General features: G+C 36.4%; 1 protein-coding gene across 1 annotated transcript; it reads right to left on the reverse strand.

Annotated features, from left to right (window-relative positions):
- Positions 1–146: 146 nt before the first annotated feature.
- Positions 147–17,760, reverse strand: LOC135676832 (suppressor of mec-8 and unc-52 protein homolog 1-like). Its single transcript, XM_065188443.1, has 16 exons — positions 17,350–17,760; positions 16,210–16,420; positions 14,750–14,902; positions 13,224–13,272; positions 12,892–12,975; positions 12,688–12,791; positions 11,634–11,720; positions 11,499–11,552; positions 9,824–9,919; positions 8,372–8,499; positions 5,573–5,699; positions 5,420–5,479; positions 5,221–5,328; positions 3,824–3,924; positions 2,265–2,316; positions 147–465 (listed from the first exon to the last, which is right to left on the reverse strand). Exons 1-16 carry the CDS (start codon positions 17,376–17,378, stop codon positions 367–369), a joined length of 1,542 nt encoding a protein of 513 aa, XP_065044515.1. The 5' UTR covers positions 17,379–17,760; the 3' UTR covers positions 147–366.
- Positions 17,761–18,017: the final 257 nt, after the last annotated feature.

The raw sequence follows: 18,017 nt of genomic DNA on the forward strand, positions 1-18,017 counted from the left end.
ATAATAGACATACTATCAGTTATTTTGTGAATATTCAGTTATTTTGTGAATTATTAAATATAATAGACATACCATCAGTTATTTTGTGAATATTCATGGAAAATTAGACAGCTAATTAATAATTTGACATTGGAACATATTGCACATGAAATAAAACATGCAAGTAAACATTGGGAAGTGTAATCTATTTTCTTCTGACACCCATTGAGATGAACATCTCATAAATTTTCTATTCATTGAGCAGATCACTCAAAATATGCTACAGACTGCGGATGTCACCAAAAAGATGATTACAAAGATTTTGCTCAATGATGGAAAATACATAAGCTAAGAATAGCATCCGAATGAACATACAAACTGTGGGTGTCAAGGTTTCCATATTTTCAATGTACAATCTTCACCATACGTGACGACCAAATTTCTGTGAGGGTGATGAGTTACGCCAATCACATCTTTGTCATGAACCTGCGAGCAAAGACATAGGAAAGAGTCCACAAATCTATGATTAATTTGATCATCCTCATCAACTGGAATTAGAAATTTTGACCCTTAGATATGCATTTTAAAACATGACATGTCAGGTTAAATTCCAAGTTCCAGAAAAGTTGTGAATGATCTGGGGTCGAGTAAAAAGTTCAAAATGATTCCTGTAACTGCATGATATTTAATAATTCCTGAAGGAAACTCATCCAATTAACAAGTGAAAGACACACAAACAGGAAAGAACAGAAAGAGGAACTAAAGGTAAGAATATCACAAGGAAATCACGGTGTACCATAATTGGTTATTGAATTGACAGAAGTTACAGACAAACAATTGAAGTTAAAGATGGATTTTCAGGATGGCGATAATTAGAGTTGGTGAAACAAATCATACTAAGAATAGTCATGAGAAAGATCACAAGGAAATCCACTTTAATCCTCTCATTTTTCTACTGTATTTTCATCTTATGTAGACTTTGTTGACCTAACAGAGTAGGGTCAATAATTTTTAATATAAAGGGCAAACCCCAGACATGCCAAACAGGGTCTGGCAAGGGGTCAGTATACTATTATTTCACTTACAGTTTGAAAACGCAACATACTTTTCTTTCTCGGGAAACGTGGCAGAAAATAACTTCTTTCTGAGCATATCACCAAATTCTAGTGACGAAGCTCATTTTCTGCCAACAAATATGGCAGAACTTTTTACTAAAAGATGATAAAGTAAAGCAGAATTATTCTGATTCAACTTTCTTAAGAAGAGTAGAAGACCAAGGATTGTTCTTTCTCCAATGTTTTAATCTTGTTTCAAATGTCTCAAAATTTAAGAGATGTGTAAGCTTCTAACACATGCAATATAATATCCATGTATGATACTTTTATCAAACGCAGAAAGTCTGCAGATAATCTAATACATATCAGATGCTTTCATGGTATGGTTTTATGTAGTTCTTAACTCCTAGGAAAGGGAGATATAACATGGCACTTGACTGCACATATTGTATAGTTACTGGAAGGAATTTGTCTTATTGCATGGAGAACTGGAGCTTGAGCAACTGATTCTAATGATACCTTTTAAGTTTTAACTCATTTAAATGCTTTTCTTTTTTCATGTGCTTAAAATATATTGTCATGAAATTAGCTTCCTTCCATTTTATATTAGCTAGGATAAGTAATAATAATAAGGTTTGCCAATAAGTTAAACCATAATCGAATTATAATGCAAAAGCTACATATAGGCAGAGGTAGGGACAAAGGAACCAGAATTTCAGAGCTAGAGTTGCTGAGACAGGCTCAAATCTTAGTATGGCACAAGAATATGACCAGATATTGGATCAATGGTCACAAGAGAGGAGATCAAAGGCGGGGGAAATGAAGCCAAGGATAATGAGTCTAGGGTGGAGAAGTGCAGGGGTAGTGGAGAGATATTACTAGGGTAGTAGGTAGAAAGAGGGGACCTAGCATAGTGAGTCAGACCAAGATTACGGGCTACCTGGATTTGCTCTAGTAATTGGAAGTTTCTTGGTATTTATGGAACAAACTGACTTGACCATAATAATCTTCTAAAATCTCCTTATTAACCTTTCCATAACTTCCAGTCTACAGATACGAACAGAGATGAGATACCATCATTTTCTCATGATCTGGAAACCAATCAGAGCTTATTTTCTAGCTTGAATGTTGCAAATGATACTTGACTGATCTTTTGCATAACAAAAAGAAGAAAATTGTGCACAACATGACTGCTAAACCTACTAAACAGCATAGACCAACATCACTAACCTTCATCAAGTGTTCCAGCTTACCGGACTGGTGGCTGAAACAATACATATTCCTGCAGATTATTAAAACAAACCAAGACATCAAATACCAAATTAATTTCAAATATTCTATGGACTTAACCATATAAGAGCCAAGTAACAAAAAGTGAATGAAATATTACTTAAAAGCATTCAACAATGCCAAATGGCAAGGGATAATGCAGTATGCAGAATTTTCATACATCATTAGATGAGTTGATGTGAAAGAAAAGGCAAACAAAGGCCACTACTGTCTGTCTCAAATAAGTTTTAAGATAACCATACAACATTAAGCAGCAAAAATAGAAAAACCAACAATTAAGATGGTTACAGGTTGCGCAAGATCTTTCATGGTTTATTTGTTTGCATATGTGGAGATAGCACTCATATTATCCACACAAATCTAGAACACTAAAACATCTTCATCCATGCACATCTCTTTGATGAATGTATATGTAGCTAAAGGGACTTAAGGATATTATGTACACTATATGATTGCCATGCCTACAATGCCTGCAAAACACAATTGCAATGCAACTGCAAATGTTGTAATAATGATTGTAATTACAGCTGTTTGGTTGGCTACTATTACAATTTCCAGTAGATTGCATGTGTCTCAAGTGTCTCTATTGCAAGTGCTTGGTTTCTTGTAAAGCATCCTGTTACCTGAACATACATTTGCAAACTGCTACACTACTTCCTGCTTTACTTGTAGGCAAATAAATCACTAGTGTACTTGCAAAGGGTAGTGCATTAGTTGTAAATGTACTCCCATGTATAAGTGTACTTCAACACGACCAAAGACTTGCAACCAGGCCATTTGCTGCATCGAATCTTACAGGTGGCACAGTTGCAGGTATGTACAAAAGTGCAAGTCTTTACATAAAATATATATATTGGTAATGTATGCTTGAGCATCTATATGCACATCAAGCACATTGTGACTATATATATATGTGTATGTATATATATATACATATATATATATATATATATATATATATAGCCAAAGCTTTTCAAAAATTTTAATTAAAATACCTCATTTACAAATTTGGTCGTGTACCGATGAAAAATAGCATATATTGGTAGTGTATGCTTGTGCATCTATACGCACATCAAGCACATTGTGACTAATATACATATATATATATATATATATACAGAGAGAGAGAGAAAGAAAGCTTTTCAAATTTTTTAATCCAAATACCTCATTTACAAATTTAGCCATGGACCGATGAAAAATAACATACACAGAGACATGCCTATATAAATTCATTATATCATGATATCATCTAATTCATACGCATTAGTGCATAGCATATCAACATGTAATGCATCTAAAATTAAACACTGTGCATGGATGGTCAGGCCCTAGGTACATATCCACATGTATTCTCAACTACTCTACTGGTACATCAGATTAGGCAGTGGAATAGTTCAATTTAGGTAACAAAAAGGCAACTAGATCTATTACTGAGAAAAGCAAATGACAAAGTACAAACAAGAAAGAATAGAAAGCTGCAAAAGAAAAGTTTCCCATACATGTCTTCACCAACACAGTAGATCCATTCTCCTTTTGGGGAAACACAAGCTGCAACAAAATCTCCACCTTCTCTCTTCCCAGAAGAGAAGCTTTTTACTACCTGCAAGAGAACCAATAAACTCTTCTTTAGATATATTACAAGTTAACATTCAAAAAGACCGAGCCAATGAACATTGTAAGAAATATAGAATATTGTAGACCAACAACTACATATGCCTGATATGCATGCTTTATTGCAAATGCTTCAATGTGTTGCAGTTCCCAGCATTTGGGTCAGGATAATAAACTCTTCTTTAGATATATTACAAGTTAACATTCAAAAAGACCGAGCCAATGAAAATTGTAAGAAATATAGAATATTACTGACCAACAACTACATATGTCTGATATGCATGCTTTATTGCAAATGCTTCAATGTGTTGCAGTTCCCAGCATTTGGGTCAGTATATAACAGCATATTTGGTCAGTTGTCATATTTGTAACATGACAATGAAAAATAATGAAATTAGCTGCAATGTCGGGGAGGATGGTGCTCTTGCAGGTTGTAAAATTAGAACACGGGTTTGCACTACCAAAACACTTCAGTGGTATTAATGTTTCTAAAAAGGATCATCAAAAAAATTAGGGCACCCTTAAGTGTTCTTATAACAACCAATGTGGAATTGCAAGTAATATTCTATTTTGACATCTCAGAATCACCATTTTCTTGAATGTCAATTTATTTGCTTGAATTCTCACCATAGGCATTCAAATTTTGAAAAAGTGGATGCAAATAGACACTTCGTGACCAGAAAGCTTGGTTCTATAAATTATGGGACAGTTGCTTTTATTAAAGACCTGATTGTCTTCAGTCAAAACTTTTGGAGTCAGGGCCCTTATATCAAGTTCTCGGTGTTGTATATCTTAATTGTTTAGTAAACTTCTATGAGAAATAACTTGTAAACTCTTTAATGTGCTTTGTGTGTCTACAATTTTCATATTGTATATGATCATATCTTACATTTGTAATTTATAAGTACAATTAATAAGGCATGTGTTTATACTGCTCATTTTATATAGAATCATAAGAGTTCAAACAAAACTTTTACCAAATTTGCATTTTTAGCACTTTGCCAAAGTTTGCATAGGGCATGAAAACTCATGCTTTCAAATTCTTTGTCACATATTTCTTCATTAAAGAAAGCAAAAAAAGATTGTCACATATTTCTTTCAAAATTTTTGACACAACTTATCCAGTTCAATATGCATACAACATTCCTAAATTTACTCGTATCACATAGCAACATAAATGAACAATTAATTTACAAAAGATCTTAAGAAATTTGTCTCTGATATGAAAGAAAGATATTTGGAATTTCATTACCAACTAGTAGGGTTTGCCAAAGAGCACATGTACCTGTCCTTGAAGAGTCATTATATATACTGATGATGTCTTATTGCAAACTATAATGTGCTCAGGATTTTTTGGAAACAAATGAACAGAGTTCACAGATGCATCACCCCCCTGAAAGTGCAGATGAACATATTACAAATTATGATCAATTAAATTTTTGGCTGAAAATTAAATACAGGAAGAAAGGCAGATCTAAGAATACCCTTAATGGAGGTGGTGGCTTGAAGGTATGTAAACAATCTGTACTCTTCACATCCCACACCTAGCCAAAAGAAAATTGATGAAATACTAGATGAGATTGCAAAAAGTAAAAAAATATGTGCATCCAAGAGTTGAAAAATAATACTTTTTGTACCTTTACAGTACAATCACTGGAGGCTGTAATAGCACGGCTGCCATCGTTTGAGAAAATTGCATCATTTACATAAGATGTGTGGCCTCTGAATTCTTTTAACAGCTTCCCAGACTTCAGGCCATGGATTCTACCATTGTCCAGAAACAAATTTACAAATTTTAATAATGGATAAGAAATGTAAGAAATTTCTTCCTTTGAAGGAATAAAAGAAGCTCTGATTATAGAAGACCCCAGATAAAAAATATAAGAAATAAAAGTATAACTTATTATGCGAGATTGGACAAAACATAGAATTTGTCTCATTCACATTGAACAATAAACCCATGTTGCAGCTGAGACAATGACTGATTAACATAATCTCACGAACCTTAGTTGAATAAAAAATACTGAGTCTATGCACAAATGTTAGCCTGACATCTGACTAGTTTAGCTCTATTAATAGAATCGCAATGGAAGACTTTGTTATATATTAATCTGTGTGGCTCTTGAAAGGATTTAGCAGCTTTACACAGATGTGGCTATGTGATGCAACACAGCAAAAATCATGGAAAGCTTGGAGAGTAAACCCCTCAAACAAAGCCCTCAATCCTGGTTAAGTTATTGTAAACATGCAATTAGATTCAGGAACATTAATAAGACTAGGCATAGAAACTTCATCCATCATAATTGAAAAAAAAATACATGTAAATTCAATATTTGGTGGAACGCAGTTGGAAATATGTCACTTTCTAATATCTTGATACCAGTAGTAATTCAATCATAAATACCTTAAATCCAGTGATTGCAAAAGGCGCTCGGGCGCTCGCCTAGGCGCTCGGGCGAGGCAAGGCGAGGCCCGAGTGCCTCGCTAATGTCCCAGGCGGCGCGCTTCAAACAGGCGCCGCCTGGGCGCTCGCCCGAGCCCAGGCGCTGGGCGCTTCGGGCGAGCGCCTGGGTAAACCAAGGCGACCAAACCAGAATTTTAGGTCTGGTTCGGTTGTTAGTTGGTTCAATCGAACCAACTAAACCGATATAACCCCAACCCTAACCCTAACCCAACACTAACCTGCTGCCGCTCTCGATCTCGATCCCGATCGCGATCTCGTCGCTCGCTGCCACTGCTCGCGCCTCCTGCGAGCCCTCCCGCTGCTCGCGCCTCCCTGGAGCCCTCCCGCTGCTCACGCCTCCCGCGAGCCCTTCCGCTGCTCGCGCCTCCCGCGAGCCTTCCCGCTGCTCGCGCCTCCCGCGAGCCTTCCCGCTGCTCGCGCCTCCCTCAAGTCCTCCCGCTGCTCGCGCCTTCCGCTCCCTTTCCCTTTCCCTTTCCCGCTGCCGCTCGCCGCTGCTTCCTCGTTTCTCCATCAGGCTCAGTATACTCTTAATATTAAGTCTATTTGAATTTTGAAATGATTAATTTTCTGTTAATAGATTAATAATACATTATTTTGATTTTAATGTTGTTAATTTTTATTTATTTGAAATTATTGTTATAATTATATTATATATTTTTATAATTTAGATAATTATAAATAATTATATTATATATTTTTATAATTTAGCGCCTCGCTTCGCTCGGGCGAGCGCCTGGACGAGCGCCTAGCGCCTCGGGCGTTTGTGAACCTTGGCGCCTAGCGCTTTTTAAATCACTGCTTAAATCACAAAAACCATCATATTTAACCTTAGTTTCTATCATAGGATTCAATAATATTAACCAAAGGACTGAAAATGACAAGTTATTTTTTAAGGTTTCTATCATAGGATTCAATAATATTAACCAAAGGATTGGAATTGACAAGTTATTTTTTGCAATCCCACATTCGTAATTGACATTGATTGTAAAGAGGAGAAAATAAAAAGAGACTCTACTGACCATCAGAAATATTTAGAGAGAAAAAGGCTGCAACTTTTACATAAAGTCAACCTATTAACGGTTATACATTCACTATCTCCAGTTTCTATACTTCTTCACGAGCACCCTGAATGTCATATTGTGTTTCTCTTTCCCCTCCTACAACAACATAGCTTCCAAACCATAGCATCAAAATAGATCTACTTATAAGAAACATCAGATATGATCAACAGTCTGAATCTTTTACAAATAGCTCTTGACCACCAATCAATTTCCTATATGCTGACTTTATAGCAAATATACTAAGCAAGGGAAGCACTTGCAGGCTTGCAGCAACCCCTAAAAGATGAAATAGCAGGAAGGATAACTTCCATTTCCGTAAGGAATATAGGCTCATGCAATTAAGAATCCAAGAACTCACTATACCCTAGACTTCAAATGTCAACACAACATAACATATACAATAAAAAAGTATTATCTATGGATGTTGCACCAACTAAAAAGCTTAGGGTCTCAAAATAATTATCAAAATGAATTTATTACAAACTTGGAAGAAATTTGATGTGCACATTGCAAACTGTTGTTTTTTGCTTGACTCAAGTACCATAAATTGAACCTTGGTATTGTGGCTCTAAGCAAATACACTCGAGATTCCCTTCCTGAAGGCAACTCATAAATTTCTAGCCATTTCTTAAAATCCTTGCCATTTCAAGGAACACTCCAACAAGCAGTTGAACAAAAAATCACATATGGTCGACTTCTTTTGCTAGAGCAAATTTGCTTCAGCCAATTGCTACTTGTCCACAGATGAAAGGGAAAAATAACTTGGAGAACTGTTAGGGAAATGATTCAAATTACTACATGATATCTTGAAGATATGAACTAGCCAGAATGCATAATAGCCATAACAAAGAATTAAATATACATTCTGACAAAACATAAGCTGATAAAAGCTGTTCTGGATTTAAGAACACCTTGCTGTCGTGTCAAAGGATGTGCTTAGTAGCTGGCTACTGTCGCGAGAAAACACAAGACTGGTTACACCTTGCGAATGTGCACGCTCAAGGCGTCGCAAGCACTGACCTGTTCTAATACGCCAAACCTGAGAAAAAGAAATCATCAAAATTATCAACAGCAACAAAAAGAAATCATACAGCAACCACAATTAAACATATGGTTGACCATTTCAAGAACCAACTGAAGAAAAACGATGAAGTCCATAAGTTAATAGAAGGCATGTTGCAATTAGGAAAATAAATGAAGTCGCTGAACAGACAATCAAAAATTGAGAAAGAAAATGAAAACATGCAAATAAGTCGGACAATGCAATGTAGAAGTTCATTTTTGCAGCAGCTTTGTCCAAGTAACTCAATTTCTTTACTACCACTACTACAATCATAATTTGTGATGTTGGCCATACAAATGTGCCCCATCTTTCATGCAAGGTTGATCTAATTTTTGCTGGTTTTTCAGTCTTACTGCCATAAACCATTCAGCTCAACTGAAGCTGCTAGATTTGATCAATTCCAACCTATTTGATATACTAAAATAAGGAGAGAAGGGAAAGAGTGCACATTCACAACATCATGACAACATGGTCCCTGTTTGGCACTTGCCCTTTACGGAAGAGAGTCACATATACTGGAGATAATTGCTTTTCTGATTAATTGGAGTATAGAACCCAAGCTGCAACATATTTCAAAGCATAATCGAATTCAGAGAATTTGAACTTAGAATATTTTATTTGAGCAATGTAATTTTTTTATAGTAGTACATTCTGTAAACTAAGGGTTTCTTTTTTGTATGTCTTAAAAAAATTTATGTTATATGTTTATTTGGTTAAAATAAATAATTTTAAACTTTTCAAGGGATATACATTATTTTCAATTTTTAAGCGGTATGTAACAATATTTTACATTAAAATATTGTAGTGCTGCCAAAAGTCAAATAAAGGTTTTAAAAATGGTGTTCTGTTCAATTATAAGATCTAACCCAGGGGCCTCATCCATCTTTTGCAGGACCGAGTATGGTTCGAGTTGGTCATTGATACAGAAAATATGTTACGGGTTAATAGCCTTAAGCAAAAGAGAAGCTTTGCTGAAACAAATACTATGGTTCCAAACAAAAGCCATAACATTCACATGTAAGCGTCCATTATAAAAAAGTTCACTTGTGGGTAAAAATCATCAAAAACTAAACCAAACATATAAAATGTTCCACAATAAGTCCAATAGAGACAATGACTGTTTATACAAAAAAAATTATAAAGAAGATGAAAAACCAAAAGGGGGAAAGATAATCTATTTCACGCAAAAAGTAGTTCAATAGTTAGATTAGAGTCATCGGGGTAGTTTACCAACAACAATATTAACAAAATTTTACGTAACAAGCATACAGAAGGCACATACATGGTTGATATACTATACCTTAATTTTTCCATCCTGTGATCCAGAAGCCAGCATTTCTGAATCTCGGCTAAAATCAACACAAAGTACAGCATCATCGTGCATCATAAAAGCATCCTGCAGCAGGTTCAGTAAGGCAGCAGTCAGCAGATACATAGCGGCACAACCTAAATTTTAATATCATGTCATACAAAAGATAAATTGTTTATGAACACTAATGTAACATAATGTCAAAAAAAGAGAAACCAGTGATTCATTGGGCATTAAATAAGCATTCAGGGTAAGATGCAATTAATCTGATTTATGTATTAACAAAATGTCAATTATTTCAGAAACATGATGTTGATTTATGTATCATGAATCTTAAATAAGCATACAGGGTAAGATGCAATTAATCTGATTCAGACTTAACAATAAACTAACTTGGTATCTATGTGATTCAAATTTATAAACCAACTCATCACCATATCAAAGATGTAACTGTATGTCACTACGTCGTACACGCACCAAAATGGTGTAGCACTAAGATACTTACAAGAATGGTAAACTTCAGTTATCAATTTATTACGGAAAAAGCACTCATAAGCTATGGATGACAATGACATTTTAAAATTACTAGTAAATTCAAGCAAGACCTCTGCATGTGCTTCCTATTGGCCGTGCATTTTGTTTCCTTTGTCAGAATCAAATACAAGTATGACTGGTACATACCAACTGGTCTTTACTGGTGCGACCAGTTGAATCGATTTTTTGTATGTAATTAATTGATGTCCCAAAATACACATAAGAATTGAACAAGACAGATTTTGTGATAATTAAACAACTAATCATTTGATACACTGAATAATGAACATTATAGTTGGGAAAAGAAAAAAAGAAATAAAAAATCGATTGATTGTAATCTTCGATTTCTTTTTTTTCATCTTCTAGAAAATTTATATAAAATCATAATAGCCATCGCTCTTCTCTTCCCATAACTTTTGTGAAATTATTTCAGCTTATAATGCCCTATTGCCCACTACCACATCTTCTGCGTCCCTCATCTTAATGACATTTATTGCATTGGGGTGATACAAGAGCAGAATGTCATCATGGTCTACCATAATGATTAATACCTACTACCATAAAGATCAATACCTAATCTACCAATCTAGCCAACTCAAAGAAGACTTTGCAACAAAGAACTAATACTGAGATGGTATCCATGTAAAAGAAGTGAATAAAGATTGGGTTTAATAAAAGATAGATTAAGTCTATTGATTAAGATGGGCCCCAGTTGAGTTAATATTACGGTTGGGTCTAGTCAATCATCATTAGTTCTACTCCATATTTTTCTAAAATTTTCATTATTAATTTTATTAGTACTTTTTTTAAGGGATTGCCAGATAAGTAACAAGTATCTTTTAGTTAGGCTACAATTAGAACCATATTTTTAGGTTTTTTCTGGTAAGATATTGGGAATACAAATTTTAGTATGTAATCAGCTAATTATAATTCCAAAACAAGAACTAAATTAAACAGGAGAGATATGACAACCACAGATCAAATCAGCTTCAACATGGCCAAATATAAAGATCATGGTTGGGAAAAAGAAAAAGGAGGAAACAAAATCTGTTCATTATAATCTTCCTTCTCTCTTCTGAAAAAAAGAGGAATAATTTTCCTAGCTGTGACAATTCAGCAACAGCTTACTCACATCAGCCTGATACTGCAGATCCTTCTTGAGCTTCCCACTAATATAATCCCAAACCTAAACAAAATGCATAACAAAAAGATTCAGTTGTCCACAATGCCATAGCAACAGAAACTGAAAAATCTAGCAGACGCCTACCTCAATAAAGCCATCAACCGAGCATGAAACTAAGAATTGACCATCAGGTGAAAATCGAGCACATTCTGGGTGACTTTTCTTTCCGAACTGCAATGAACCAGTTAATTATTTGGTACGTATCCAGAAGAATTTCTTAAACATTCAAAAAGGAAAGTCTGCATATAGCCTTGCCATGAAAATATAGATAATCTCTATTAAAAATTTACAGTGAAAGGTAAGGGGTGACCAGGCAAGAACCATCACATTGGTCCCAGTGAAAAAAAAAAGAGCATGGCATATGAAACAAATTCATGCACATACTAGACAAGATAAGGTCGATTTCAATCATAGAATCAAAGCAATAGAATTAAATGGGAACAAGATTATGTGCAACATATCTGCTATTGTTGAATGATTCTTATAAATGTTATTTTATATATATACATATATAGATGAACACAAAATATACATAGAAGAAATACATGTAGGGTTTATTATCCTCAATAAGATCCATGTCAAATATATCCCATCCTAGTGACCAGGAGCTGCTAACTAGAATAACTAACTTTGAATGGTTGTCTATAAAAAGAGCCCTCAGGATTTTGACAAAGGATGCACCTTGTTGAAATGTGTACCTAGGTGACTAGAGTTTCCTTATTACCAACAAGCATGTGTGTCTGAATAACATATACCAATATCTCATGATAGATATATGTTTTGATCTCTCCCTATATATAGAGAGACATAAATTGAATGGACGAGTTAAAAAGGCAAGATGCTTTTCTTCAAAATGAACTTGAAATAAAAAGTATGAGTAATTATTGCCCCAGCAGTAGAAGGTTTTTCTACCTTTGCTTTCACCAATCCGTATTTCTTTACATACGTCCATATCTATATAGTTAAAAGTTAAAAAATGGTAACAAAAACATGCTAAGTGGATCAAGTAATTGCAACACACCAAAAATTGGCTTTACAAAAACTGTTCTGTATCAATCAAAAAATATCAGTCAAGTATGCCGCATGAAGCATTTGATCAGATCTTTACCAATGAAATGGTTCAAACTTCAAAGTATACCTTTATTGGGTGTGCCAGGGTCGTCGGATACATGTCATCTTCATCTTGCTTCATTGCAGCAGTTCCTCGGAACAAGTCAAATTGAGTGCCTTGTGGCAACAATCCTGAGAAATATAAAAGGAAAACATATGCTTCAGCCATGGGAGTCAAATTACCAAATGCCAATAAGGTTTAGACTATTTCAAGTAAAATTCAAAGTAGCACCTTGGTGTTGCTGCCACTTTAGAGCCTGACCAATCAATGCCATCAATCGTGATGGCGGTACAACAGAAACTTCAGCAGCAAGAGCTGAAAGGTAAATTCCAAAAGAGAGAAATTTAGTGTACATGATCCAAGAATTCATAGGATATATAACCACCTACATCATAGATGGTGAGAACTGTCATAACAAATCTAAACAAAAGCCAACCTAGGAGATAAATTATAAACAAAAAACCTAACAAAGTGGTTCTAACAGAACAGATAGTAGAAAATTAATCCATAAGAAAATAACACCAAAATATATAGGACAGGTAGCTAAGAACTTAAAATGAAACCTTGAGCAATTTGTGCACGGCGCTTCTCCTTGGTCGACTCTTGATATGCCTGTCAAAAGGCAGAAAGAGTGCATAATTAAAAATAGAATAGCCAAGTGGAGTTTATACTTTATAGGATATCAATTTCTGCCAAACAAAATGAGTAATAAAGTAAATGAATATTTATATCGTAAAAGAATAACCATCAAGACAAAATCTAAGAGGATATTGTTATAGAGGAAGCTCAAGAGAATTACAGAAGATTTTAAATAGGATATGGGATTTGAAATTCATTGATTCTTGGGCAGGAAAATTTAACTATAGCACTAGAACCACCATGCCAACTCAGCTTGGTTTCATTAAATACACAATTAACTCATCCATTCATGGATAAACCTTCAACTCTTTGCCAATACAATCTTCCAAGCAACTTCAACAAGTTGCCACAATGGCTTTACTCTTGTGGTTGGCAATTTGATTGTCCGCATGAATCTGTGCAAAATTATACCAGTTAAAATTTTCTTTTTCTTTTTTTGTTTCTCATGCTCCACTGGCAGTTTCACTGTCTCATGTGGGCTTTAAGTGATTCTAGTGACATGAGCACAGGTGGGTTATCTCAGTGCAAATGGGATGCAGTGCTAGCTCAGGGAGATTGATGATGAACACTCTAATGCAAACATCTGGCTGTACAATTTGGCTCTATTAACAGCACTAAATTCTGATAGAGAAAGACATTTTGCTCTTCTTTTGTTTGTGGGAACCCTGGAAAGGAATTTGCACCCTGGCAGCTTACAAGTTGCAAGGTCCCATTGTATCCTTCTGGCACATTCCCATGACATCTATATTGATCCATTGATTGATGCACTTAGGACATTTCCTTCAGCATACTAAGCATGTGCTAATTTCTTGATGACACTTGTTCCAGTACCAAATCAGGAATCTATCATGGACCTCAAATTTTCATACCATATTTTACCAGCAACATGTTGAAAACCAAAATATGAAAAAAGGAGCATCAGCTACTTTAAAAGAGAGAGTGCCTATACTCCCTTATTCAGAATTATATAATCTGCTACTACATGCAAAATAGGAACTCTTAGGACCAGTCGATGCACGCACCAAGTTAAAACATTCTAGAGAATACCTTTATCATTGTCTAGTATTACGAAAGATATATAAAACTTGGAAAATTCTCTTATTTTCTACTATAAAATTGGTTGCATACTTACCACCATCCCCTTTATTAACCAAAAAGAACCTCCATGGTCCACTGTTATAAGCTTGTTCAGGATGTGATTTATAACTTTTCCATAAGCTCCAATCAGTTTACCAGGTAAGAAAATAATTATAATAAATTTCCTGGATACTTTCCTCGCCTTTGTTTTCTTTTTGCAGAAGTAAAAACTTAATATGCACACAAGAAAGTAGCTTAAGAACCAAAAGATAATACACAATCGCATTTTAAAGGGTTCCCACACATAAGATGCTCATCAATGAAACAAATGATAGAAATCATTGCAAATCATAAATAGATAATGTATGCAAACCTCATTGGGATCAAAGTATGTTCGGACTAAGAGATGCTCAAGACGTAAGTATCTCTCAGGTTGCTCTTGTTTCATTACTCCCATAACCTGAGTTTGTCTAAGAATGGCACGTGCAGTGTCCAACTCCCGAAGCTCAATCATTTCCAGAACAATCTACCACAGAAGATGACTAAATGTAAGAGCCACTCTCACAAACAAAATCAACTATTTCAAAAATTAGAAGATTATTGCATGCATAAAGAATTCCAAACTGATAAATAAAAATGGATGATATAATCAGCTTGAGACTTCAATGTGCAAACAAACAAATAAAATAAAAATGAATCAATGGAAAACAAATGTGAGGAATTTGAGGAAGTAAACAAGAAATTTTGAGGAAGTCCACGAATAATAATCCCATCAAAGTTCGCCAAATCAAACAAAAAATAAACTTTTGGTGTATAATCATGCAGATATTTGATCAAGAGAAAAAAAATAATGTTAAAAACCAAGGTTTTTAATCTCGTATCGTACCGACGAACTGAGCCTTGCTTGATACGGTACGTACCGGCATACCGAGCGGTACGTCAAGGCATACTGAGCGGAGAACACGAAGCAACTTAGGGTTTTTGTACCTGATCGTGGACATGGAGGAGAAGAACTCCCCCCACCGACGAGCGAAGTGCCTTGGGGCCAACTGGTGCATGCATGAGGTGGAGTGGAAGAGGGGGAAGGCTTCCGGAACGGGAAAGTTCTCGTGGTCCTCCAACGCAACTTTCATGGGCGAGCTCCGTTCCGGCCAGATGGAAGGCTTGGGACCTTCACCGAGTCGGAGGGCAACACCTACCCCGGCTCCTGTGTCGCCGACCGAGAGCACAGGTTCGAATGCAAGTGGTATTCCAATGGCGACTATCACGAGGGTGGCTAGTGGCGCATCCTACAGGAGGGCTGCGACCGGTACATGTGGCGGACTGAGAACTAGTATTGTCGGTGAGTGACGGAACGACGTAATATCCAACCATGGGGTGCTCATCTGGGCTAAAGGCAACCACTACAACGACCATTGGGAGAATGTCGTGCCAAAGGGGAACGGCATGTTCGCTTGGCTGGACGGCAATTGCTACATAACGCCCGATACAGGTCGATAACGATTGAAATTTCAATCATTAACACCTGGTACAGCCCTGTATCGCCCGATACGGGACCAAAAACCTGATACCGCCCGGTAGCGGGCGGTCCACATGTCGGTCTACTAGCGGACCGATATGTACCGTCCGTACCAGATGGTACAGTACAAAATTAAAAACCCTGTTTAAAACAATCTCACTGCTACTCTGTTTACAAGTCAATGACAAAAGCTAAGAAATGATGATTTATTTAATATTGAAAGAAATTATGTCAAAAAGAGGACAGAAAGAAAAAAAAAATAGAAAAATCAGTAAGAAAGAAACACATATACATATAGATTTGAAGATACAAACCTGTTCATAGAGGTCCTCCAATTTCTTTCTAGGAAGCTTAAGCTGTGCCACTTGAGGTAAAATTGCATCCCACCTTCCACTATTAATATCTGCAACAAATGTTTCAAGGCTGTCCACTGTATTTAATGAGACTTGGCACTCACTCTGCAATGTCTGGAAGGTTTGGTGTAATGAATTTTCTTTGCAAAACTGTAGAACTATTTTGATTACACTGCAAAAGCAAAAGTTAACTGATTGTAAATTCAGACACTCTAATTATTTAACAAGGACAGATACATCAAGAATGAAAATTCATGTAAACAGCGATTGTCATGAGATCAACCGAACAACTTTCTTCTTTCTGCAAAAGTTGAAACAGGAACACGAGGGAAATAAGTCATTTGGTAGCAATCCTCTAACTTTAGTAAAAGAGCACAGCACCAAAGCACTGTTATGAATGATGTATTCTCTTCTAAGCTTCATCGATATCCATTACCCAAAGATTAAATCACACTGCAGTTTACTCAAAGAAGTTCTGAGAACAAGTTTCCGTCTTAGGTTATCATTGTATGCTAACATGATTTGTTTTTCTGAACCATCTCAATATCCTCAAGGGGCTCTCAGCAAGCTTGTTTAATATGAATTCTAGATTAGTCTACTCATAAGTTCATCCGAGCAGTATGATAAATTCATTCTCCGTCTCAAATAAAACAACATACCACCCCCCCACCCCCTTGCAGACCTCTCCTACCATCATAGTTCACCAACTTCCGTGATGGTAAGAGTGACAGAGGTGCTATCTTGCACACAAAACATAAACTAAGGTCATATTTTTCACTTTCCTATAGCAGCACAGTGCAGGAGGCTGCCAGCAGCACAAAGCATGGGAGGGTCAATGTATGCAGTCATACCCCTACTAGCAGAGAAGGAATCCTGATTACTTAGGTTGCAAATTCTAGGTTTTCTCCAAATTCTATGTCCGTGGCGAAAAATAAATAGATAAATCCTTTTTAACCAACTACAACTTTCCCTAACTCTTTACACACTGAAGCATGGTCAAAATCAGTGGTTCTAATACATACCGAATAAAACAATCATTAGCAACTGAGAGCGGAGCGGAGTCTGTTAAAATTCATAAAAGAAGAAAAGAGGAGAACTTACTCCCGCGCTTCGATTTCCAGGGTCGACATGGTCGAAGTCGAATGGAGAGAACTGGCCTCAAACGATCAAAACTTTAGTCGGACTCAGAACAAACGAAAAAGGCACAGAATCCAGATAAGTCCTAGCTCGAACAGCTCGTGTTCGGCTCGTTAGATGCTCGTCGAGCCCTTAAACCGCAACGCATTGTCGTGGAATCCAGTGGCACTCTTTCGTCGCTCGCCAGGGACAGCAAACGTGGAACAGCAGCGGCAAAAGGGCAGACGAGTAGGCAGCGAATGTGGAGGAAGATGGGGGTGGAGCAATGGCGGAGTCGAGCCGCGGAGGTCGACTCGTAGCAGAGGAGAGCCCGGAGAACGACGATACGAGAATGGTGCGAGGGAATCGGCCAAAGCCGGGTAAGAAGATTTAGGGTTTCAATTTTTAGCTGCTGCCTTCAAATGTTTCGACCCCAACTTACCCAAACGCACTTGTTACGTCCAAATCGAACGGTTAACTGCAAACGAATCAACAATTGGATCTAAATCAACGGTCGGATTTAATTGAATCCTTCGGAACATGGTCGAACCAAACCAAGTTCATGTTCGGCTCACTCAGAGACGAAACTCGTGTCAGCATTCTCTTTGAATTCGAGTCGATACCCAAATCTCACGTGACTAAGCAAATCTCAC

Source organism: Musa acuminata, chromosome BXJ1-6, assembly GCF_036884655.1.
Source record: "Musa acuminata AAA Group cultivar baxijiao chromosome BXJ1-6, Cavendish_Baxijiao_AAA, whole genome shotgun sequence".
Classification (NCBI taxonomy): Eukaryota; Viridiplantae; Streptophyta; class Magnoliopsida; order Zingiberales; family Musaceae; genus Musa; species Musa acuminata.

What these genes read in the sequence shown, in the direction of transcription:
- LOC135676832 (XM_065188443.1), bottom strand. Translation starts at nt 17,378, where the DNA reads ATGTCGACCCTGGAAATCGAAGCGCGGGA. An exon ending in CCGTGCACAAATTGCTCAAG is followed by an intron (nt 12,976 to 13,223) that starts GTTTCATTTTAA and finishes TTTACCTTTCAG; the next exon opens with CTCTTGCTGCTGAAGTTTCT. An exon ending in AGCTGGAACACTTGATGAAG is followed by an intron (nt 466 to 2,264) that starts GTTAGTGATGTT and finishes CTTTGCTCGCAG; the next exon opens with GTTCATGACAAAGATGTGAT.